Source organism: Rhinichthys klamathensis, unplaced genomic scaffold (assembly GCF_029890125.1).
Source record: "Rhinichthys klamathensis goyatoka isolate OS25496 unplaced genomic scaffold, OSU_Roscu_1.1 h1tg000197l_1, whole genome shotgun sequence".
Taxonomy (NCBI): domain Eukaryota; kingdom Metazoa; phylum Chordata; class Actinopteri; order Cypriniformes; family Leuciscidae; genus Rhinichthys; species Rhinichthys klamathensis.
The window spans coordinates 1,786,859-1,812,711 of NW_026606723.1; the positions used below are offsets into that span (position 1 = coordinate 1,786,859).

Sequence of the window (25,853 nt, forward strand, 5' to 3'; positions counted from 1 at the left end):
AACCCTAACCGCTAGTTCAGACCTCTACACTGTGTAATCTTTTGTGTCGGCTTTGCTAGAGAAGCAAACGGCGTGTTAATGCGGGATATCAGAGTAAAATGCTGTAAACACTCAGGGCTGGAATAAAAAAAAAAAAAAAAAAGGACATATAGAAAAATAATTCGGCAAAGCAAGCAAGCTAAAAATCTATCGCTAACTCAAAAAACAAAACAAAAATGTGAAAAATAAAATAAAATAAAATGCCGGTTGCTTTTGTGCATTACTTAACCACAAGTAAGACATCAAAACTGTTCCCAAAAAAATATTATCATGTGGCAGACAATAACGATGGCAATACTGCATGTAATAAGACGAAACGTAACTGACACAGCACTGTGGTTTGAATGTGTGAAGGCAAAATCTACGGTGATTAACTTCTCATTCTGAACATCTTTGAAAGACACTGAGGTCGAGGAGACTGAGACTAGAGCTGAAGAATCGTTCCTTCTTGCGTTTATGAAAGACACGTTTCAATACTAATAACAAAGTAAAAGTAAAAAATAAAAGGCATGTGCGCAAACTCTTTAGGCGCTCTATACATCTACAGACGTGTTTTGATCTGTGAACTCGAAGACACTGAAGAAAGAAACCCTTGTATTTGAGACGTGGTGGTGGTGGTGGTGGTGGTGGTGTGGTTCTGTCTGTCTGCGCTGTCGTGCGCTCGCCCATTCCGGATCACGCTTTGCTCTCGTTGCCGTTCGTCTGAGGGGCTTCATTGGGGACTGTCTTCACCTCCGCCGGAGTTTTCTTTACCTCTGTCTCCGGCGCTTTGCTTTTGTCATCTACAATGATTTTTCCACTGGGGGGAAAACAGAAAAGAGAGGTTCATCAGCAGTGTCTTTCAGTCGTCTGTTCGGCTGCTTCCTCTCTTTATACTATTTCCAAGGAGAGGCTCAGCCAAAAAATGAATGTTCTGTCATGATTATTCACCCTCATAACCTGAATGAGTTTCTTTCTTTCTTCAGTGGAACACAAAAGATGGATTTTTGAAAAATATCCTAGGCCTTCTATACAATATAATGAAAGACTGGAGCTTTCATGTTCCACACCATAAAAGCCTCATAAAAGTGGTCCACATGACTCATGTTTATTGTCAATGTTACATGGTAACATTGTGTGATGAAAATCTTGACATTAGTCCTAGGTTTCCTTGGTACGAGAAGCAATTTCTTGATTTGTGAAGGTATGAGTCAAATCTTGCTGATGAATCAGTTCAATGAATTAAACTGTTCTAACGTTCTTTTTTAAGGAAGTCTCTTATGCTCTCCAAAGCTGCATTGATTTGAACAAAAATACCGTTAATAAATCTTTCCTATTTTAAAATACTTAATTCTAAGATGGCAGAGCGGATTTGTTAGCATCATTACTCCAGTCGGTCACATGATCCTTCAGAAATCATTCTTATATGCTTATTAGATGCTCAAAAAACATTTCGTATTATTATAATCAAGGTGTAACAATGTAACTTTTGTAACAATATAAGTCTTTACTGTCACTTTTGATCAATTTAATGCATCCTTGTTGAATGAAAGTATGAATTTCATTCAAAAAATAAAAATATCCCTCCCTACTCACACCAAGCTTTTGAACAGTAGTGTGTATATAATGCACGAGTCATATGGATCACTTTTATGATGCTTCTGTTTTTAAGCTTGAAAGCTGCATTCCCCAGTCAATGTAACTGTATAGAAAAGAGCAATGAGTACATGATTAAACACCTTCTTTGATGAAAACAAAGTCATACATTCATGAGGGTGAATAAATGATAACCAATGTTCATTTTCGGGTGAACTGTCCCTTTAAGATTTGAGGGAAAAGACTTCAGTGTAGCCAATCGATTTCACAGCTCACAGGATCTGCTTGGTTATCTTACGCTAACATCAAATATTATTCATGAGCATGTATGAAGACAGAGGAACAGTGCATGCAGGTATGATTCATAATATTGAGTAAGATAAAGCTGTCTGGGACAGTAACAGCAGGACATTGGTGCAGAGAGCTGCCCTTCTGCTCCAGAGACAATCCTCATAAACGACATAAATGTTAACCTCTCCCTCTGCGCTTATTGCCTGTGTAATAGTTTGTTGATACACAGAGCGCTTGTCTCTTGGGGTCGGGCTGGAGCAAAACGCATAATAATAAATAATAAATCATAAATAAATGAAAATCATCAGCCGCAAACAGCCCATTACTGAATATTTTACAGGCACATAGACATTTGTTCTCAAGGGAGCTGACAGAGCACATACTGGGTCTTGAAAAAAAGGAAGTTTACTTAAATTATTTCGCAGTAGGCTGATTCTTTCCGAGGGCTGATAATTCCTGTAATGGAATTGACTGTACTGGTGTGCCAAATCATTCATAAATGCATAATGAACCACGAAAATTAAAGATGAGCTTTGCTGGCAGGGAATCGTGAGGGACAGTCCATGTCGCCTTTCTAACACGTTCCCTACAGTCCTATTTTAATACACCTGCCCTGCTGTAGGGCTGATATCAGCTGTGAATGACAGTTCATTACATTCGTCAAACATGCCCGGACAGCCGACAGCTCCTTTCACGCAGTGGCGTGGGACCAACGTTGGCGGTGTCGAGCTCTCTCGGATACGGCAAAGTCACAGAGAGGCTTTGTGAAAAAGAGAATGGGCGTAGCGGAGTGAGGGTGTCTCGCGTTACAATCTACACGATCTTGGGGGTACGACACAAGAGCAGGCTGCTTTGACCGTGTCCGAGGTCTGTGCTGTTTGTCCCCCCGGCCGTATGTCATTACGCTCATCACAATAAAGCTATCTGATCATATTCTGGGCTCTTATGAAGAGCGGCCAAGTGTGAAGAGTCCCGCCAAACGACTGTGGCAGACACAAAAGCATCATCATTCCTTCTGAGTGAGCTGGCGTTTCAAGCAAATCTTAGAAGAACGGGACAAGCACGTCTGTCATTTGTCAGTTTGCATCCACTGCGAAACATCTTTACAAAAGTGCAAACTCTCATTCTTGAAAGGGTGGAAACTCTCAAAATATTGAGAGTTCCATTGATATTCTGCAGGTTTTGTGGAAACCAGGGAAGAGCTCAGGTAGTTGAATGTCTACAGATGGAGCCAATAAGCCCAGGTGGCAGCCAATGAGAGGAAGCTTCCCTGGAGTGTTCCAGCTCAAATTAGACAAGTGAGCCGAGCTGAGAGAGAGAGAGAACAAGCCTGACATGCTGACTGGGACGGCTGGGCCATACATAGAACGTGCAAACTACAGAGCACAAATGGAAGTGGGGAAAACATAGTCTCTGGTAAATATTTAACAAACGCCATGCTCCCGTTAATTCCCTGCTGGAAGTCTTGGCTGACTGTTTAACAGCCGTACTTCGCAACCGAGCGAGAGAGTTTTGCTCCTCGTTCTGCTTCTGAGGAGGCTGATTCGTGCGAGTCTGGAGACGCCGCTACTTCTGGCTCCATTAGGCACTTCCACAAAACTAGCAGGACTGAATCTGTCAGATGTGAAATGTTCGTTTAGTTTTGTAATATGCACCAATGAAAGTATGGAACCACTGCTATTTAGAGGGACTGATATGATGCAAATGTTGCTACATTTTGCGGTGAATTGTAAGTACTTCCACTCTGGCGTTTCTGGCACATTCAGATTCATGCACCAAATCCACACAGATGTTGTGTCAGATGGAGAACAAGTCCAGGTTGGATGTGCCAAAGTTCATGGCAGAGAATCTTTGGAATATATTCAAGAGATTTGTTTGAGGCTGTTTGGATCAACATAACTAGTTTGGGTTGTCTTCACAATGTTTCACAAAGACATCGTTTTCAGTAACAAAAGATTGCTGGTTTATTATTGTGGTGCAGGCGATTGCATATTTACACTACTAAATCAAAGGTTTTAGGGTGTGTAAGGACTTTTTTGAAAGAAGACTCTTGTGCTCACAAAGGCTGCATTTATTTGATAAAAAAAGTTTTAAAAAAAGTAACGTGAAATATTAATACCATTTAAAATAACTGTTTTCTATTTTAATATGTAATATTTTATATATTCATATATTTCATATTCATATTTTATATAATAATAATAATAATATTCCTGTGGTGGCAAAGCTGAATTTTCAGCATCATTACTCCAGTCTTCAGTGTCACATTGTCCTTCAGAAATCATTCTAATGTGCTGATTTGCTGCTTAAGAAACATTTGTAATGTTCTTAATATTTTTGTGAAACTGTAATACAATTTTTGTTTTAAGCTTTTTTGATGAATAGAAAGATCTTACTCACCCCAAACTTTTAAATCTCACATGTAAAAAGTGAACTGAACTGTGATTGGTGTTTACACGACAATCAGACACACTTTTTCTGTCCAACAACTCTGTGATTATTTTGGACAGAATAAACCAATTTGGAGATTGTCATTAAATCTGATCATCTGGGAATATAAAATCTAAAAATGAAGTAATAGCCATTTTCTCTATAATAAAAAAATCACATTGTAGTTTTTCTTAAAATAGGTACAGTAGTTTCGTAACACTGTTATTTTAGCTCCATGGTGCAACTTTAATAAAAATATTTTTCACTGCTGTTTTTTTCCCCTCAGTGTTTGTTACCAATAATAACTTTGATGACTAGATTTGTACATCAGCTGGCCATTTGAAGTTGGCCATTTCACCCACATAGCTACAAATGACACTGCACCTCGTCCGCTGTGTTAATGTAATTACAATGATCATACATTAGCCTTCTCTAAGACGCTCTTTTTTCAATAGCACCATTAATGCTGCTAATTTATTTCTCACTGTCCTTTTCAGCTTTGAAAGCCATCATTTCAAATCATCAGCTGTGGAATTGTGCCATTTGAAATTGCGTGGCTCATTGTGAGGCTCTGCCAGCGATAATGGAGGAATCAATTAGCTCGCTCTGAAAAACACAACCAAAAGAACGATTTTACACATTCATAATGCTGGTGTGTTTTGTAGCGCCGTCCCTGAACTGTTTTTTACTGAGGTGCAAATAAACCCGCGCAAACTGTCTCAGCGTACCAAGTCATCTCTCATTTGAATACCAAAGGGAATACGGCAAGATTGAAGATGCAAGAGGAACCTGATGAAATTCTGATAAGACATTAAGAAGTGAGAAGAAACTGAGTGAGTTATACGAGGAGGAAGGGGGGGAGGGATGTGACGAAGAAAACAGATGAGGAAGTTGGAGATGGTTAAGGACAGGGACACAAACACAACTAAACATCTAGAGGTGGCCATACTCGTCCTGGTTGGGTGCGGACGGTGTGCTGGATGAGTCGCTGGAGGGCTTGACCAGCGCATCCTTGGCAAGGTCACTATCTGTGGTCGGGTGGGCTCCTCCCTGTACCTGAGAGTCCTTACTTTGGGGGGGGTTGGCCAGCTCGGCCGGGCTCTGGCCATCAGCTTTGGCCAGATCTGCAGGGGTTGAATCAGACGGCTGGGGGGCTTCTAAGGACTTTGAGGTTTGACTGGAGGGCGTTTCGCTCAGGTCCACCAGAGGGGCCACGGCTGCAGGAGCAGCTTGCGGGGAGGTGGGAGAGGTGACGCTAGGTTTGGGGGTGCTGGATTGGGGAGTAGGTTTAGGGGCCGCTTTAGGGTCGGCCGCAGGTGCGGTGCTCGAGGTAAGGGTGGTGCTATCACTAGCAGGACTGTCAGTGCCGGGGTCTGAGTTAGTGGTTACAGAGGGAAGCAAGTCCACTACTGTTGCTGTGGTGTCAGCAGCGTGCCTGTGAGGACAACGGGAAGAGAGAGAGGAGAGACGGGGGAAAAAAGAGATCCACACAAAGAAAAAGGTGGGGGAGAGGAGCGAGGGAAGGAAAGCCAAGGCAAAATACACATACATAAGTAAGTCCAACATGCATATCAAAATAAAACATACCATGTTAGGTAATTGCAAAAAAGTGAGGGGTGTGTAGTAGGGCTGCACGATTAATCGCAATTTCCATTTAATCGCACTTAAAACGATTTGGCTTATCGTGATTTTGAAATTGCAAAGGCTGCGATTATTTTGTATACGCAGCTTGTCATTGATGTGCGGCTCTGTATACGCTTCTACATCTAAAAGCACTGTGAGTTTGAGTCACTTATAACGTGCATTTGAAAAAGCAACACAGGTCAAACATCTTTCCAAACATGAGAAGCATTTATGAAACGCTTGTCCAACAAAAGACAACATTTAATAACATGCTTTTACTCCAAACTCACTTCATAACGACAGTTGAGCATCCTTCAGTGAGATGATGTGGCTTCTTACACAGAATAAGGCAGTAGTGTGTTTATAAGTCACATTTAATCAATCAAAGCGTTTCAATCTTCTGTTTATTCAGCTACAGTGATCGTATGATGCCCGACAGGGATTTCCTGCGGCGGGGCATATTTGGCATGTCTGCGCGAGAGCACCCTCTGGTGTTCAGATGGAGCAGCCTTTACTACCGATCAGCCGCACTGCACTGACAAGCTGCGCATAAAATAATCGCAGCCTTTCCCAAATCGCATGCAGTTTCGTTGCGATTAATTGTGCAGCCCTAGTGTGTAGTATCTAAAGAATTAAACTACCACAGAGAGACCATTGAAAGGGATGTTAATAACCTAAAGAAAAGATCGGACATGGATTGAGTGTGTGTTTTCAGGGACTCACTCGGGGTCCGTCAGAGGGGTGGTCTCATTGGGTTCAGTGGGACCTCCTCCATGGTTTGGTGTGTGCTCTTCCTCTGTCCTTACCTCCACAATGGGCTCCTTAGACTCGTCCTTACTGTAAAAGATGACACACCAGGGTTAGCAGAGGGTTTATGGCTCACAAACATGCACTGAACTTTCTTGCCAGTTAAAGTGAAGAAAAACAATGATCAGAATTGAAATATATTTTATTCTAACTAAAAATGCTAAAAATGGCTTTTTTTGTAAAACTGCTGGCAGGGCAAGTAAAAAAACATTCAATTAAAAATATAAATATACTTAGATTACGCTGTTATATTTCTGACACATAAAACATAGTGTTATGAATATTATATGGGTGAGCCCTTTAGTGCAATAAAACTAGGCCTACAAAAAAGTGTGGACTAGGTTCTCTTGAAGCAGAATTTTCAATGGCTACAAAACAGAGGCAACCAGAGGCATCTTCTCATTCCTAACCAGCATGCACCTCTCCTCCTCTCCTCTTATCTTAACACTGCTGCCATGAGCCAATATTCACATCATTCTCATTCATGGAGTCAGATATGTCACAATCAGCCGTGCCTCAAGCCCTCCTGTAGAGCTGATGGGGACGATAATGATGGGAGAGTGGTTATGGATGGCGTTATCGGACAAGGGAACACACACAGATGAGAGGTGAAGGAAAAGACAGGCTCACGTGAAAGCGGCTTTTCCCTCCTCAATATCCTTGCCCTTGGCAGAGGGCCCAGACTTGCCGCAGAAGTTGACAGCGATGCACATGAGGAGGCCGCACTTGTTGAGGAAGTAGCATGTGACATCCACGCCGAAGAGGAGCAGGATGAAGACCACGATGAGGATGCCCACGATAGCCCCGGTGCCCAAACCTGCGCTGGTTTCTTTGGGAAGGAGGAAGAGGAGAAATTCAAATCGAAATGATGTCATTTGCATGCCAGGCTTTAAATTGTGAGTTTCCACAGTGCCATAGTGATCTACGCAATCTAGAAAAACATTACATTTCTATACAATCTATTTTGTACATCGGTTGTACTACTTTAGAGTGAGTTGTAGAGATTGGTTTGTTGAAGGCAGTTAAGAATAAAGCCAGCACACACCAATAGAAACCACATATTTGACAATCTTAAAACCTGCATTTTTTTCCACTAACCACCAGCAATCCAGTTAACCAGATACTGCATGTGCAGCAAATTAAAGGGATAATTCACCAAAAAAATGAATATTCTGTCATCATCATTTACTCACCCTCATGTCTTTCGAAACATGTTGGACTTTCTTTATTCTGAGGAAGATTAAAGAAAATATTTTGAGGAATTTTTCAACTGTTCATCTCATACAATGAAAGTCACTGGACCCCTTTGACATTCATTATGTGGACAAAAAGGAGACATTTTTTATTTGTTCCAAAAAAAAGAAATACATATTGGTTTAAAATGACATGAGGGCGAGTAAATGATGAGAGAATTTTAATTTTTGGGTGAACTTCCCCTTCAAGTCATTGTTTAGTGCAAACATGCCCTCCTTTCTATGTAAATGAGGAATTATTTTAGACTGAACCTCACAAAACGTAATGTCACGCCTTCCATGAGCGATAAACAGAATTTTATTTGTTTGTGTACATTTTCTATTAATCAAAGCAGCAGTAATTCATCAAATAATCAAGCGATGCAGAAGAGCAATATAACCGGGCGTGTGTCCAAATGCATGTAAATGAGTCCATTTCACATTTTAAAGAGGTGCTTGGATCACAGTGGTAAAACCATGCTGTAGAGTTCCAGAAAAGAATGCCAGATCAGGGTTGTCTGATACGTCCTTCACAACCTCGTAAGATCGGGAACTGTGCAATGCAAATAGCACAGATTATGTGGGCATGTTTGCACCGTTACCTGATTTGCATAACTCCTTCATAGAATCAGAATCACTAAAACAACAAGCGTGTGCAAATAAACAGCGCTATCAGTTGATTCTTAGTGAATTCCCCCCCATGATGTTTAGGTTGTGATAGATTGTCAATTCCATGTGTTATCCAAACACAGTATACAACATAACATCACATACAGCGTCATTCTGAAGCAGGGCATTCATTACTCACATGGAAATTAACCCAGCATGCTTATTCAGAGACATAATTTAGTCTCTTTGTTCAGAACTTCAGCAGTCTTGTTCAGAACATTAACTACAATGCTTGTTCTGTTCATTTTCATGCACATATTTGAACAGAGAAATTACACTGGCATGGAATGGTGAAGATAATCTTAATATTAAGAGCCTTCACTTATGGGGTAACTCCTGCATAAACATATACAAACACAGTCATACTGATGAAAATAAATTAAACACCATGTTAAAGGAACAAAGATCAGATGAGACGGACAAACGCAAGCAGAACTGTGTTTTCAGACCATGAAAACAAAGACTACTTACCAGGAATGACAAGCTACACCATGAAAATGCTAAATAAATACTAGAATGGACACATATGGTCTGTATCAGTAAACAAAACGCACAATGAAAACAGTTTAATAAACATTGACTATATGGATCTTTATGCTACATCGGTAAACCTGTGGCAATTCAGTCTTCTTCTATGCTTTCACTATGCTCTATTAAATCATTCTGCTGAAATATTTGATTCAGATGTGGGAAGAGAACTTTGATGTTATGAAGATGATGATTTTTCAAGAGGCCAATACAAAACATAATTTTGTTTTTTGACAGATTATAACAGTAAAATCAAATAAAATCAATAAAATATATGTGTGTATATAAACAACTGAGATAAGTAAAAAGCAAAAATTTACTGTTAAAAAAGCAGTAATATATATATATACATACATATATACAGACAGCTTTGATGATATAATATTTGGGCTGCAAAAATTTAGCTAACTTACTGTATTGTTAGCCTAACACTCCATTTGGCACTTTATTCAAGTATTCTTATGAGTATATTATACAGTCATAGATTATACCATGAATTAAGATGAACAAATTAAGTGCATTTGCAATTAGGCTGATATCGAGTTCTTGGCAACTTCGTAGGAATTCTCTCTAATGAGATGGCCTTCTAAATCTTTGATGGAACCATATAAAACACCCAAAAGACCTAAAACACATCTACATGTATCAAGGAGATCATGAATTATGGATGCACTTATCAGAGACCTGGAGGAAAAATACATTAGACAAAACTGTTCTAAGAAGAAAAAAAAACACCTCATCACAACTTGCGGCTACAAAAAAACAAAACTTACTGCTCTAAGAAAACTGTCAAGACAAGCAATATATATTTTTTTACAATAAACCAAAATGTAATGTGAATTTTAACCAAGAAACATGTATGATAGGTAATCTGGTGCAGTAGACGTTGTGATGAAATCTAGCCATGGCAGCAGTCACCACACTCTGTGGAAGTGTATCGGAGGCTGGGCAACGGGAGGTAGAGCTGACAGATTTAATCTACCGGGCAGCCAGGAGAGGGCCAAAAACACTTCTCCTAGCTTGGGGCGCGGAGTGGGCCGCAGTTGTTTTCCTGAGCTTCAGCCTGCATTTTAACAAGTGCGATAAATCACGGCACACATCTGAGCACAAAGGCACACTGAGCTCCCACACCGGCCAAAAACACCCTGCTCTGCTGACTCAGCACTGTGCATAAAAGGTCTTCTGGATGCTCCAGCCGTTTCTATATATTCCAAACCTTATCCCATTCTGAATACTGAAAATTGATGTTCCTGAATAAAAAAAGTGCATGTTACAGTTGAGCGTTGGGTTGAATCAAGGAGCTCTGGAATACCTGGGCAAAGTTATTTCTTAGCATTCAACCTTCATCACAGGCACTCAATTCTGGACATATTTTTTAAGACAATCGCCTGAGCTGTACTGTAAATGTCATGTGACTAATCACACTAGAACCACAGGAAAATGATGCATTGGCTGATGGAAAACAGGAAAAATAATAATATAATTGTATATAATATAATACAACTTAATTATATATAACATAACATAATAATAATATAATATAATATATTAAAGTTTGTGGCAACTTTTGAATGGCCATCGATGGAAAAAATAGGCTTTTGTCCTTTGAATTGTGTATGCCACCTACCAGCAGGGGCTAGATGCTAGCTCATGCTAGCAAACTTTTGACCCCCCTAGATTGCCAAATTTGCCAAACTTTGATTGAAAGTTTCTTTCCCTAGATTGAATATTACATATAAATGAGTTAAATAAAATAAAAAAGAGAGACATCGGGAACACTAAATACTGTTTCAATGCTCCAGAGGCATCTGCTGAATGTGACTTATCGCTAGCAGCCCGTTTTAACCATCGCGGTACGGTCATTACAAATGTTCAGTCTGTTCCGAGGACTCTCAGGTTATTCACCTCCAGACTTGACACTTGCCTTCATCTCCAGTCACTCTCAGTGATAAGTGCGAACAAGCAGCACTTCTGCCTGTGCCAAGTTTGGATTCTCAACTCATTTTGCCTCTGGTTCTGTTAGTCTGAATGAAGCTGATGATCCATCCAGGGTGGCATTAAACATTCCAGACGGGCCAAACGGGGTGCTGCTTTTCTGATGAAATGTCACCTAGCACCAACACACAGTGATTAAGGACAGAAACGCACCTGGATATGAATGATGAGCCCGACAAACTGATTGGCACATGCGTTTCCAGGAGTCAAAACTCCGGGGCGCATCACTTTATTACCATGAGAATCCATTCCAAAATGGGAAATAAATGCTACTCCATTTTATTGAACAAACAACCCCCATTTATTTTCATAGCCCTGCCTTATATATGAGCTTTTTTTAATGTAAGACACTTAATTACATTAGTTGCACTTTACTCGACACCCTCCCAGGAAATGCCTGCATAGGTCTTGCATAATAATGGCACTCATATCTCAGCTCTCGATGGCATTCGGCAGCCTTTGACATGTAAACTGACCACCACCTTCTTTAATACGGACAGTCGGCTGGAGGTCAATCGGCATCCATGCCTGTATTCGTCCATCGCTAATGTTCAAAACTGATTTATACGGTTACAACGGAGGCGGTGCCATGCACACAAGAACACTTGTGGGTTTCGCATTAAAATTCAGTCTGGGGGTCGTTTATGTTAAATCCCGTCTAAGCAAGAAAAAACAGCCTTAAGGAATTTAGCATTTCAGAGAAGAGATGGTCAATCAGAAGTACTGAAGAACACTCCTGCCCTTTAAAAGTAAAAGGCTCTGTGGGTCCCTCTGAACTGACATTGAGCACCATGTCATCATGGGACAAACACATGAAACGGTCACGCATTACGGTCCCATGCAACCCGCTGCCGCGAGATTTCGAGATTTCAAAACCATGTTGTGTTTGTTAAAAACAATCCATCTAGCTAACCGTATTTTCTTAAAACCTACAATGATTACTGCATGACACCATACTGGTATGTGTATACAAAAAAATGTATTACAGAACATAATTAAATTACACTGTTGAAAATGACACTTATTGACGTGAATGAGTTTAACAGCAGTAGCATTAGTTTTGAATGGTCTTTTCAAGTAAGAAGCAGAGAAGAAAATGTAAATAAAAGTCCATTACAGAAAGTATATATTTTCTGAATCATCTAAAATTATGTACATTTTTGTCACAAAATACACGTTTTTCATGTCAACACACACACACTTGGTGCCTATTCCTTAAAACACCCTTCCAAAATGAGTTAATATCTTAATAATAAAAAGAAGAATAACAAAAAAACAAATAAGAAACTTAAAATTAATGAAGGTGAGCAGAAAGGACTTCTCCTAAATGGGCCCTAGAATAATTATATCGAGATTAACATCAATCTTCTTGATAGGGAAAGATTTTCTACAACATTCCCAAAAGTCCATGGTCTGGAAAACACATTTTCAAACCCACCAATGCTGCCTTGCATAAACATAAAACTAATAAGAAACTGAAAATGACAAGAAACAAAAAAGAAAACAGAATGATACAAGCACCGAACACTCTGCTTAATTCCGATAACATGTAACTGATATTCTTTTTTGTTTGTTTGTTTAGCCTGCGAGAGGATCAGAAGGCGTAGAAAACTGAAGGGTGCGGCTGAAGAGTGGACGGGGCTCCTCTCCTCTGGCGAGCCACACTTTATGAGAGCACTAGCACAGTCAGCATGGAGAACATGAGAGTGACGAGAGCGTACGTCACAGAGGAGCAGCCAAGGGTTGCTGAGACCACACATCCCACACCACCAAAAAAACACACCAGGGACAGTGCACAGGAAAAGAAACAAATAAAACAGAGGCCAAAATGGAAACGAAACAAAAACATTTTGAGGGCGTGTTTGAAAATGCGATGGTCCGGTGATGTCCGATTTTACACATGGAGACAGAAAAAGGGAAAGAGGGAGGGAAGGAAAAAACAGGGAAAGAAATCGGGAGAGAGAAAAAAGAGAGAGACAGAGAATAGGTCAAATACAGAAAAATAAGTTTGAAAGGTTAATCAAGATTAGAAAAGAATATCAAAGGAAAGTTCAAGCAAGTTAGTAAAAAAACAAAGTAAGAAGGCCGTAGCATGTTAAAAGCACAGCAAATGACAGCAAAGACGAGAATGAAAGGACAACGATAGCCAGATGATGGGAAATATGGAATGATAAGGGCCATGAAGACACATACAATCAAGAAACACGGATCAGACAACTTTCCTGGTATTTGACATTACCTGTCTATATAAACTTTACCACAAATTTTGCTACATCTTTCTTTAAAGGTGAAGTGTCTCATTTCTGAGCTAGTAGCATCACCAAAACTGAATTGCAAACTCCCCCCATCTGCTGTCGGTCAATGTAGGAGCAATGTTTTGAAACTGCCACAGAGATTGTTTACACTTTTTTGGGGAAAATCCATCAACGAATGGCTTATTTATAGTTGTCTCTGCATATTGAGCAGTGATAGAGAAGTATTGTGATGTTATTTTAAATAAAAAATACACACTTCAACTTTAAACAAGTGCTTCAAGGAAAATGACATTAAAATGAATTCGACATGAAAATAGGAAACAAACAGGCTTTCGTCTTTTTGAGTTGCAAACACCAGGGAAATGTTGCCCAGTCAGAAAACAAGGTGAAACAAACGGGTTATGATGCAATACTGTGTAATACTGTTCTGGATGACTGAATACGTTTTCTTGATGTTACTTAAACTGCACAAACGTTAACGGGCATTGTATTAGAACAGCTTTTACTCCATGTAAACTGTAGCTGGGGAGATTTGGATTACAGGAAGTAGAGATTCAGCATTTGTCTAGCGGCCAGGGTTGAGCTCAACCCGCTCCCTGTACCATGCACCAAAATCCACTGCCTCCCTATTTTAATTCCTGACAAACTCACGTGATAATAACAGCGTCCCAGATTGTTCCACGTGCTTCTAACCTGCCTCACGCACACTGGTCCGAATATAAGACGATAGAGAAGCATGAATCGCTGTCTGAGCAGCTGTTTTTGGACCAGCTTTTCTAACGGCAGCTGCTCCATCTGAGGCAATGCAGATGTTAGGCTAAAAATAAAGCCGCTTTTTAAACTCCCACATGTTACACATTGAGGTTAACAACTCTGCAATGTGTAAGTGTTGGCGAGATGGGAAAGAGGACAAAGGAAAGCTTTTCTATCCATCTGAACCTGTCTTGCACAAGTGCTCCGAGATCCAAAGCTCCCACTGCTATATGGCTGCTTCCCACTAAGCGGATGAGAAAAAGCAGGTCTCTTGGCCATGCACCGGCAGATGCCTGTTAGGTCCTCAGTAAAGCATTAAACCATTAATCCTGTTGAGGCGTCATCATGCAAAACCAGAGGATGCATCCCCACTGAGAGCGGGCAGATAGTCAGCCCAATTCAATCGGTCTGCCGCAATGAGCCTGAACTGAGCCTCAGTTCAGCCCAGAGAGAAAGAGATGGAGGAACAGAGAGAGAAAGAGAGAGAGGGATGATCTAAGGCCCAATTTTTATCAGTGGGGAAGCAGCTCACAAGAAAACAAAAACACAGCACTGCCATTGGAGCGCACACCAAATGAGCCCGGTTGGAGGGGGTGGATGGTTTTAACGGACCTGCTGTGGCTTTTTCGCCTCCCGAGTGCCAAATAGAAAATCTCATCTCCACTGATATCATCTACAATCGTTCTGAGACGAGCAATAACGCTGGCTGCAAGAGTTAGGGGGAGGTTGCCAGATGGAGTCAGGACTCTGGAGAGGAGCTAAAGGTCTCCAGGCTTCACCTCTCGCCGACATTTATCCCTCTGCACTCTTATTACTTTTAGATTGTGTCAAATCACTCTCTAGAGGAGGCCAGGCCACAACCTGAATTGACACAAGGGTGGCCAGTGTAATCCACAACAAGACCTGCTAGTAGGATGGGGGTTAACTGGGGTTGGGGTGAGGCGGTCGGGCTGTTGGCTGCTCTGGCTGGCAGTGGCTGTGCTTCAGGGTTAGGGGGGTGGGCCGTACCTGGGATGGCGGTGGGTTCTGGCAAGGTCCTGAAGGAGAGGATACCGGGATCAGATCGTCCTCGCTGGTTTTCGGCCACAACGTAGACCTCGTATTCCGTGTTCCACTCCAGACCCCGCAGCACCATGTACTCGCTGCTGTTGGGCAGGCGGATCTCTGGCTTCCAATCCTGCCGATGTTTCTACGAACACAAATGTGGACATATTTTAAGCACGGATGGTACATAAGGGTCAATGGCATAATGGCATTTCTTTTTTTGTCTGGATCTAATTTCTTCAAAAATACAATTCACACTTACATTGATTTGAAATACACCTGATTAGCATGTTATTTTCTCAAGTAAGAATTCATTTAATATTTTTGGAGGGAACTGACAGGGTAATATAATTCTCCTGATTTCATAATGAAGAAAAAAAAGCCTCATTAAAATAATTATTTATAAATATGATATGTATAAACATTTAAATAAATATAATAATTGAATATTGAAAATATTAACAAAACTCCTTAATATTTGAAAATGTCTGCCAAATTAAAGTCATATGGTGCCACCGACATGCAAAAAACAAAAACAATAATAAACAGGAAATTATATCATAGAGAGGAACTCTGCAGACCCTCATCACTGTCGCCGTGTCTCATTTCAGAGGCTTTAGCTTGAGGTCGCATTTGACATATGGTTACTTTTCAGAAATTATGCGACATACGTCATCGAGGATGTCTAATTTCAGAAAAGTATAAAATTCCCTGTTATCCAAATCTTTTATGTAATTTTTGTAAACGCTTTCTTCTTTTGGAATCTAAAAATTACTTAAATTATCACATAATTTGGCCAAGGCAAGATTAGCTCAGGTTATAAAATATTATGTTGTTGTGTGATTTTCCCCCCAAAAATTCTGAATTAATTTATATTTGGCTTAAAAAAAAACTTTTTTGGTTATGCCACATGACATTTTTTGAATCATTACATTTTACTTTTTCTTGAAAATGGTATAGACATTTTTCAAAACCATATGAGACCAACATGAATACAGAGAGGCCATTTCTAAGAATGTTTTAAACAAGATTTTTAGTTTTCCCCCCTTATTCTTTGTTGTGGACACTCTTATACATCACTGACCAGTGAACTTTGCTACCAACCTAAAGGCAAGTCACTGTTGCAATGGCGGTATAAATAATTCAGATGACTGGACAAGTCAAGTATGTTCCCTCATGTCCAATCATACTCACAGCTCTGTAGCGCACTAAATAGTGTTTGATAGGAGAGCCCCCATCATCCTGCTTGATCCAGTAGACCTTCATCTCGTTGCCTGTGGACAGTGGCTTAGCCTCCAGTTTAGGAGGATTAGGTTCCCCTGAGGAGAAAATGGCCAGAAAAAAAAAAAACGCTGTTAGAAAACAAATTCAAAATGTGCCCTTAACCCAGGTGCATTTCCACAGGTGAACGTCCTCTTATACATTAAAAGCTGACTTTGTAATCCACAAGGTATTCTTTATCTCTGAATATGAATTGCAGATATAGGTTAGCTAATTAAACTCATGGCTAATTTTAGCTTACAATTAATTTACAGTGTTGACCCAGCTGGGAGAATTTAAAAAGATGTTATATGGCGGTGCATGGTCTAAACTATGCACGAAAAAATGGTAAAATTAAAGATCAAAGGGTGATATGTGACACTTTATAATTGAGTCCCTTATAAAAGTCTCAATTCCTCTGTTCTCATTTTTGGCTAAACTGTTGAGACATCTCATCGTAGAGGCTTTTTTGGCAGTATAATGATGACTTCTGCCTCCTATCCTTCCAAATGTGGAACATTAATGAAAGTGCTTGGCTCTTTTAAATGTGGAGCTGAGTCACTTGGGCATGTGGAGGGCTGTAATGAGAGCTGGACCTGTGTTGGTGGAAGTGATGGAGGGAGAGAGCGCTGCTGTAAGACAGTCTCTGGAGGAGCTTGTTATCTCCACTTGCCCACTAGTTAATGACAGAACTCCCTTAATTATCCTCCATGCTTTGATTGGAGATTCTCAGCCATTACATTTAATAATATCAGCGGGCCGAAGGGAGAGGGAAATGCGCATGTGTGGGTGCTTGTTTGGAATGTTAGCTGTCTACCTGTGTCACTAGAGGAGCCTGGGAGGAGGCCACAGCGCTCTGCTCCCATTAATCATCATAAATAGCTGCTAGACAAGAGTCCCTATTAGGAACTGACGTGACACTGTGTATATACACCACCAAATATACAAAACATGACAAATGAGATGAATTTTTAGGTCAAGGTAATAAGATATCTGAATGTTTGACCTAAGAAATATAATGCATAAGTTAAATTTGATGGTTTGGATTCAGTTCTGTTCATAAGTTTACATTCTCCTGGCAGAATCTGCAAGATGTTTATCATTTTATTGTGCAAAATAACATAGATCATAAAACTAATAAACCTTTTTTCAAATAATAATAGGGTCAGTAAGTTTTTTTATTATAAATCATTTTATATATTTTAATCGGCAAGGATGCAATACACTGATCAAAAGTGACAGTAAAACACAAAATGCAATTATTATGAATTAAATATATATATATATATATATATATATATATATATATATATATATATATATATATATATATAACATTCTTTCTAAGTTCTTTCGAACACTCGATTTATCAAGAAGTCCTGACTGAAAAATCATGCTGTTTTCAACACTGGCAATAATAAGAAATGTTTCTTGTTAACCAAATCAGCATATTAAAATTATTTTATTGTGATAATATTTCATAATTTTACTGTTTTACTTTATTTTCGATCAAATAAATGTAGCCTTGGTGAAACTTAGAGACGTCTTTCAAAAACATTTAAAAAATCTTACCGACCCCAAAGCTTTGAACCGTTATAATATAATATAATATAATATAATATAATATAATATAATATAATATAATATAATATAATATAATATAATATAATATAATAGGCTATATAATATAATATAATATAATCCACAAGACCTGCTCGGTTCATATTCTTGGTTCCCTATCGGTCAGTCACTACTACGTAGGTCATGACTGACCAATAGGAATCTCGCTAGAGGCCAATCTACTTCGAGTGAAACTAAAACAACCAATGCACATTGGCGTGCAATCATTTGCATCAGCTGTGCAGCCTCGCAGCGGGGGTATTTAACGAGCAGCTGTTGTGATTGCACACTAGCTTTTTGCTTCGGAGCCAAGCACTCCGTATCCTGACTACACAGAGTGAATCTGCAAGCCTCTTCTGGATCTCTCCACTTTGGTGTGGGCGTGACAGCACAGCAGCGCGAGCGGTCTTCTTTTTTTCTCCCTCACTTTTTTGTTTTCTGTTTTTTATTTTTAAACTGAGGAAAACAAACAAGCTGTTTTTACAGCTGGTAAGGTGCGCGGTGAGAGCGCTCAACAGCCATTTTCACGGCTGGTAAGACCAGTGAGAGAGAACAGTGCACAGACAGGTGCACATTCCTGTCTGTGTTCGCGGTGACCGTTCCCCTGCGTGCTTCAGCACCAAGAAGAGCAGTCTCTAAAAGAGCTTACACAGATAGTTTGCGTCTTTTTCAAAGAGAAAATAATTTTTTTTTTTTTTTTTTTTGAAGAAAGATGACGTTCTATCTGTGTGTTTCTGGATGTGGTCGTTACCTGGGGTCACGGGATGGTCACGATCGCTGCCACGTGTGTCTGGGCCTCGAACACGCTGAGGCAGCATTCGTGGATGAGTCATGTACCCATTGTGGGAAGATGACCATCTCGGAGCTGCGGTCGAGACTCTCGTTCCTGCAAAGGGGCGGAGTCCCCGTGCCTCTGCCTCGATCCAATCCTCCTTAGAGGGTTGCTTCAGGCAGTGACACGGGAGACCTGAGGATTGCAGTGAGCTTACTTCCTTCGGGGAACCAACCTCCTAGGAACCCTCACCCCTCTCACGCTCCGCAGCCAGTTAAGCCACCAAAGGAACGTGCTGGACCATCCTCGAGGTGTGTACCAGTCGTTTCATTTTGTGCTCCCCGCGACGATCAGATGTCGGTCGCTGCATCGGAGGGTGGGTCAGACTTCTCTGCGGACGACGGCTCGGAGCCGCTGCCTCCTTCGGGTGTGCCAGCGGTGCCCGAGTCGGACCCAGAGATGATGGCCATGCTTTCCCGGGCCGCCAACAGGATCGGGCTCGAGTGGAACCCTCAACCATGTCCCGAGCCCTCGAGGCTGGACGATTGGTATCTTGGGGTGGTACGTGCTGGTTCTCAGCAACCTACCCCAGTACCTTTGAGGTGCATTAGGGAGCTCACGGGGACGTGGACGGCACCTTTTACTGCCAGAAACCATCTCAGTGGCTCCTCCTCCCTCACCACCCTTGATGGCGGGGCAGCTAGGGGATACACGCGTGTCCGCCAGTGGAGCGGGCCGCTGCAATGCAGCTGTGCCCTAACTCCACTCGGCGCGGAGAACTGTGTCTTCCTTCCCGGGCCTGTAGGTACTCGTTGGACCTATTCGACGATGGCGTTGCTGCAGGTCCATCAGGCCAAGGCACTGAAGGACCTGCACGAGGGTGGTCATGATCCACAAGTTCTCCAAGAACGGACCTCATGCTTCGTGTGACGAAGGTCACCGCGCGGTCAGTGGGTCGTGCGATGTCCACCTTGGTGGTCCAGGAATGCCATCTCTGGCTGTGTCTGGTCGACATGAGGAAGACCGACAAGCTCCGGTTCCTTAACTCCCCTGTGTCCCAGACTGGCCTCTTTGGCGCCGCGGTCCAGAACTTCGCCCAGCAGTTCTCGGCTGTACATAGGAAGACAGAGGCTATCAAATACATCCTGCGGGCGGGGCGGCCTGCCTGCGACGGGCTCCACGGCGCCGTTTAGGTGGAGGCTGCTGCTGCGGTGCGGGAGCAGGGGCAGACGCAGGAGGACGCCCCCGGCGACGAGCAGACAGTCTCCTGCATCTGCCCCTGCTCCCGCACCAGCAGCCTCCACCTAAACGGCGCCGTGGAGCCAGTCGCAGGCAGGCCGCCCCGCCCGTCCAGGCCCCCGCCAAGAAGGGCGGCAAAGCCAGAGGTAAGCGGCCCCCAGGACGGGTGACCCGGAGATGGATGGGACTGCTCTCCAGGAGACGGTGCCCGCACTGCTCCTCCCCCGGAAGAGGGCCGGGTGGAAAAATCTTCTGCTTGTGTTCCGCCGCTGGCCTCAAAAACCAGCGGTACCCAAATTTTAAATAAAAGAGCAGTTTCCTTCATCTCTGGGTCCGAGAGATGGCACACTCAGACCTTGCTACGGGCCGCCTCCCAGAGAGAGCCTCCCGAGCCGCGTCCCTGTGTTCCACCTCGCTGCCCCACTCCGGTTACGCCTACGGTCCCTTTGGTCCCGCTTGTACGGTCTCTGCGAGCCTGGTTAGTGCTCCCCGGTCTGTCTCGCTGGCTCATTCGGACCATCAGGCTCGGCTATGCGATTCAGTTTGCCTGGCGTCCCCCTAAGTTTTGGGCCATCCACTCCACTACAGTGAGAGCAGCCGATGCCCATGTCTTGCGTGCGGAGATCGCAGTCCTACTGGTGAAGGACGCGATAGAGCCAGTCCCTCCAGCCGATATGAGGTCAGGGCATTACAGTCCCTACTTCATTGTACCCAAGAAAGGTGGTGGGTGAAACCGATCTTGGATCTGCGAGTTTTAAATCGGAGCCTCCACAAACTAACGTTCAAAATGCTCACGCAGAGATGCATTTTTGAATGCATCCGTCCCCTAGATTGGTCTGCAGCAATCGACCTGAAGGACACGTACTTTCATGTCTCGATTCTCCCTTGACACAGGCCGTTTCTGCGCTTTGCGTTCGAGGGTCGAGCATATCAGTACAAAGTCCTACCCTTCGGGCTGTCCCTGTCCCCCCGTGTCTTCATGAAAGTCACGGAGGGGGCCCTCGTTCCCACGAGAGAACAGGGTGTTTTCTCGAGATCAGCTATGCGAACACAGGGACCTCGTGCTCAGGCACCTCAGCCAGTTAGGTCTTCAGGTCAACTGGGAAAAGAGCAAACTCTCCCCTGTGCAGAGTATCTCTTTTCTCGGCATGGAGTTGGATTCGGTTGCACAGACAGCGCGCCTCACAGAGCAGCACGTTCAAAGGCAGGATGGCTGTCCCACTGAAATTCTCTCAGAGGCTCCTGGGGCATATGGCAGCGGCATCAGCGGTAACCCCGCTCGGCCTGCTTCATATGAGACCGCTTCAGCACTGGCTTCACGGCCGAGTCCCGAGATACGGGCATGCAGTGTCAGGGGTGTGGACGGACCCCCAACTGCATTGGCACAACAATTGAAAGGAAGGATCTTCTGACTCAAAAACGGGGCACCCTATGGCACCCGCGTCCAGACCTCTGGAAACTCCATGTCTGGTCCCTGGACGGGACGCGGAGGTTCTAGGTGACTGACCCCCAGAGGTACTTAACATCATCACTTCAGCACGGGCGCCGTCCACGAGACGTGTTTACACCCTGAAGTGGAACCTGTTCGTTGAGTGGTGTTCTTCTCGCCGAGAAGACCCCGAAGATGTTCAATAGGGTCTGTGCTTTCCTTCTTGCAGCAAGGGTTGGAGCGAAGGCTGTCTCCCTCCACCCTCAAAGTACATGCTGCAGCTATTTCAGCTTATCACGACCACATAGATGGCAAAACAGTTGGGAAGCACGACCTGGTCGTCAGGTTTCTTAGGGGTGGGGGGGGGGGTAGAGACGATTAAATCTTCCTCGACCCCCCTCCATACCCTCTTGGGACCTTTCCCTGGTGCACTTCAGGATGCTCGCCTTTGAGCCTTTGCAATAAGTAGACTTAAAGCTTCTTTCCATGAAGACTTTGCTGCTGGTTGCACTGGCCTCTGTCAAGAGGGTAGGGGACCTGCAGGCATTTTTGGTCGACGAATCGTGCCTGGAGTTCGGGCCGGGTGACAACCATAAGTATTAAGACCCCGGCCTGGCTATGTGCCCAAGGTTTTTACCACTCCCTTCAGGGACCAGGTAGTGAACCTGCAAGCGCTGCCCCTGGAGGAGGCAGACGCAGCCCTGGCTTTGCTCTGTCCCATTCGCACTCTGCGTATGTACGTGGACAGAACTCAAAGCGTCAGGACCTCAGACCAGCTCTTTGTCTGTTACGGAGGCCAGCAGAAGGGAAAGGCTGTCTCCATGCAGAGGATGGCCCACTGGATAGTGGATGCCATTGCCTTGGCTTACCAAGTACAAGGCGTGGCCTGCCCCCTCAGGTTGGATGCACACTCCACGAGAGGAGTTGCATCCTCCTGGGCGCTGGCACGTGGCTCCTCGCTAACAGATATCTGTAGAGCTGCGGGCTGGGCGACACCTAACACGCTAGATATTATAGCCTACGTGTAGAGCCGGTCTCCTCCCGTGTTCTCACCCTAATCGGGTAGAAACACTGAGAGGCCCCGCTCTGTCGGCTTGCTGCACCCTACTGTGCACCCTTATCCAGAGTAAAAACCTGTTGAGTCCTCCAAAACGGAGTCCTCCTTCGGCCCGGACATGGCGGAGCGTCCGGCGCCAGACCTTTATTCGCTGAATCCTTGAGAACCGGATCTGGGCTGGGTTCCATATGTGTGACCCTACGGGGATCCCATATGTGTATATTCTCCACGGCTGCTCCTAACGGAAGCCTGTGTCTTTCCCTTGGGCTAAGTCACCCACTATCTCATATGTAGTACAAACTTCGGGCTAGTCCATATGTATTCCCCACATAACTCCTTGAAGTAAGTGGCTTCCGCAGCGTCCTCCTTCCTAACTGAAGGGCACGCTTTCCCAGTGTTATCCAATAATCTCACTGTATGGGTTATTATGGAACAACAGTGACAGATACACTCTGTGTAAGCCTCCTCCTATCGTCCTTCCAGGCAAGAAGGTGTAGAGGCTTGCACGGGGCGCTGGATGGGGTGCAGCAGCTGTGGCGCTTTGGTAGGGATTCCTATTGGTCAGTCATGACCTACGTAGTAGTGACTGACCGATAGGGAACGTCTTGGTTACATATGGTAACCCTCGTTCCCTGAGGGAGGGAACGGAGACCTAGGTCCCGTCGCCACATCTGCTGCCGCCCGCTGGGGCGGCCAGCTTTTTCAGGCTTGGCTCCTCAGCAAAAAACTAGTGTGCAATCGCAACAGCTGCTCGTTAAATACCTGCACTGCGAGGCTGCACAGCTGATGCAAATGATTGCACGCCAATGTGCATTGGCTTGTTTTAGTTTCACTCGAAGTAGATTGGCCTCTCTAGCGAGATTCCTATTGGTCAGTCATGACCTACGTCTCCGTTCCCTCCCTCAGGGAACGAGGGTTACCATATGTAACCGAGACGTTTCTACTATTGTATGTCTCGAGCATCAATGATTTTTGTAGTCTTTTGTGATAGCAGGGTTTAAGTCTCAGGTTTGTGAAGTGAAGCTGCCCACTGTTCTCCAGGTCCTGTAAGTTCTTTGGTTTCCCAGCATGCTCTGCATATGAGTTGTTCTTCACAGTGGCTTCTTGATGTGGAGATTCAGTTTTACCACTTAGGACAATACCAAACTATCACAAAAAAACTTCAAACAGTCAAATGGCTCAAGAAGGCAATACATGACATAAAGAACCTGTAAACCGGATAATTTGCGTAAATTAAGTTACCATTTCATGTTGTATAATATATATAAACATGTTTGCAGTATAGTACTAAATACAAAAATAGATTCTGCAAAGAGTTACGTTAAGTATGTAAACTTGAAACCGTAAACCTCTATGTAGTCGTTTGTTATGGCCTCATATCATGATAAATCTCTTTGTAGTCTTCTGTAATTAAGTTTAATTTAAGATAGAGGCATTTTTGAAAATTTTAGACCATCAGGCAGTTAGTTAAGCATGCATGAAAGTAGAGGCCTAAGGTGTTTCCCTCATGATGAATTGAAGCTTGATTAAAGTTTGTAATTGGATGCTGCAATTTAAATGAAGACAAGTTAATTTAAGACAAGCAGTGCAGGAGTGATGGCATTTAAACAAGTTATCTGAGATCCAGTCATCATTTCCAGTTAGCTGAAGGATTTCCAGATGCTAAGAGGACAAAGAGGGATAGATTAGGGTTACAGAGAGAAAGAAGGCAAACATGCTCTACCATGCTGAAGGCGGATTAGTTTAGTTTCAAGGGTCATGGATTATTGTGCTACTCGATCATGACTAATAATAACAACTGCTATCCTAGCTTGACACATTTCAGGAATAGAAACTGAAATATACTACAGAGAAATGGAAGAGACAGCATCTCATTTCAAATCAAGTGTGTCGTTAAAAATGTTTGGGTGAGAAAATAAAGAGTAGAATTATTGTCTTCAAATACAAGGAAGTGAAGCTGTTCCTCGTTTGCATTGCCAAGAACAGCAGACAGGGACAGTGAGCAAGTACATTCATGAGACAAAGATGTACAATTAGGACATGCATGAGAGGCTTTAAGTATACAGACAAGAGACAGAGAACAGAAGTGCGTGTGAATGTATTCATGCAATAGCAGAACGTCAGTGCTTCTGTTAGTCTGTGGTATGCACATTTTAGGCACACACTGCAACTACAGCACAAATTTATCATATACACCACATGATGTGCAAATGAAAGAGAGGATGATGACTGATGTTCTTTATGCTTTATATAAAGGTGTCTTTTTTAATAAATGAGTTTGTGAGATGTCACAAATAATATATATATATATTTTTTTACAGTCTTTAAGCCACTCTGTTAAGGTATTTGGTTGATTAAAAAAGAGATTTTCTCAAAAAGTTTTTTTTTTTTTAAAGAAAGGGGAGGGTCAAAATTAAAGCCAATAGAGTAAAATAAATTGAAAATCAATAAAAAGATTAACATGCAGTGCACTTAGCAGCATGTGTAGGAGACTAAGCTCTGGTACTGTCTAGGCTGAGAGGCTGATGGTTTTCAAAAAGCCAAATAAAGTAGGTGGTGTGAGGTTTCTGAAGGATGAATGACTCAAAAATGAAATGGCTCATAAATCCTGATGGTACTGGGTGGGTGTTTCCTTTATCTTCCCGTCATTAACTTGTCTATATTCTCACTGTTAATGGGAATCGGACCAAAATGAAGAAAAAAAAACCCCCACCAACAACAAAAAACATAAATCAACAAAAAATTACCTTCTGTTCACCAGCGAAGACGACATCATCAGCACCATGCAAGAGTCATATGACAAAGTCACATGATACGCACGCACATGATTGGTGGAAAGGAAAGTGGAAGGGGGAGGGGTCACATGGAAAATACAAAACATTGAAAAAAATTATACAAACATGGAACGTGTTAAGACCAAAAAGTACAAACAGGAACACAAACAACAAAAAGAAAACAAATTATAAACATAAATACTTCTCTATAACATTAGATACAGTGTCTGTAGATCCATAAAACAATTCCCGGACAGTGATTTTTTGAAATACAAATTCAAATCAAAGTACTTAAAAATATCATCTCTCTTGAATCCCATTGAAATTATTCGGGGTAAGAACAGGGTCCAAATTGCTTTATGAATCCACTTCAGCAGGAGCAGTTTTTCTCCTGGATGCGAGAGGTACTTTCGATAAGAGGATTCAAATACAGCTCTCTTGCAGTGTACATCGAACTATAA

At 42.7% G+C, this 25,853-nt stretch overlaps 1 protein-coding gene across 13 annotated transcripts in view; it reads right to left on the bottom strand.

The window, feature by feature from the left end:
• Positions 1-668: 668 nt before the first annotated feature.
• The window catches only part of ncam1a (neural cell adhesion molecule 1a), a 262,010-nt gene continuing 236,825 nt past the window's right edge, over positions 669-25,853 (bottom strand). For 7 of the 13 annotated variants that reach the window (XM_056263044.1, XM_056263045.1, XM_056263049.1 and 4 more), the window contains 6 exons: positions 16,436-16,560; positions 15,206-15,386; positions 7,396-7,594; positions 6,682-6,795; positions 5,285-5,770; positions 669-838 (listed from right to left, as the gene is read on the bottom strand). In XM_056263044.1, coding sequence (XP_056119019.1) covers positions 715-838; positions 5,285-5,770; positions 6,682-6,795; positions 7,396-7,594; positions 15,206-15,386; positions 16,436-16,560 — 1,229 coding nt within the window. In that variant the 3' untranslated portion in view covers positions 669-714. Of the gene's footprint in view, positions 839-5,284; positions 5,771-6,681; positions 6,796-7,395; positions 7,595-11,370; positions 12,936-15,205; positions 15,387-16,435; positions 16,561-25,853 lie in introns of those variants that run through there. The other 6 variants (XM_056263052.1, XM_056263057.1, XM_056263053.1 and 3 more) reach the window with 2 other exon arrangements.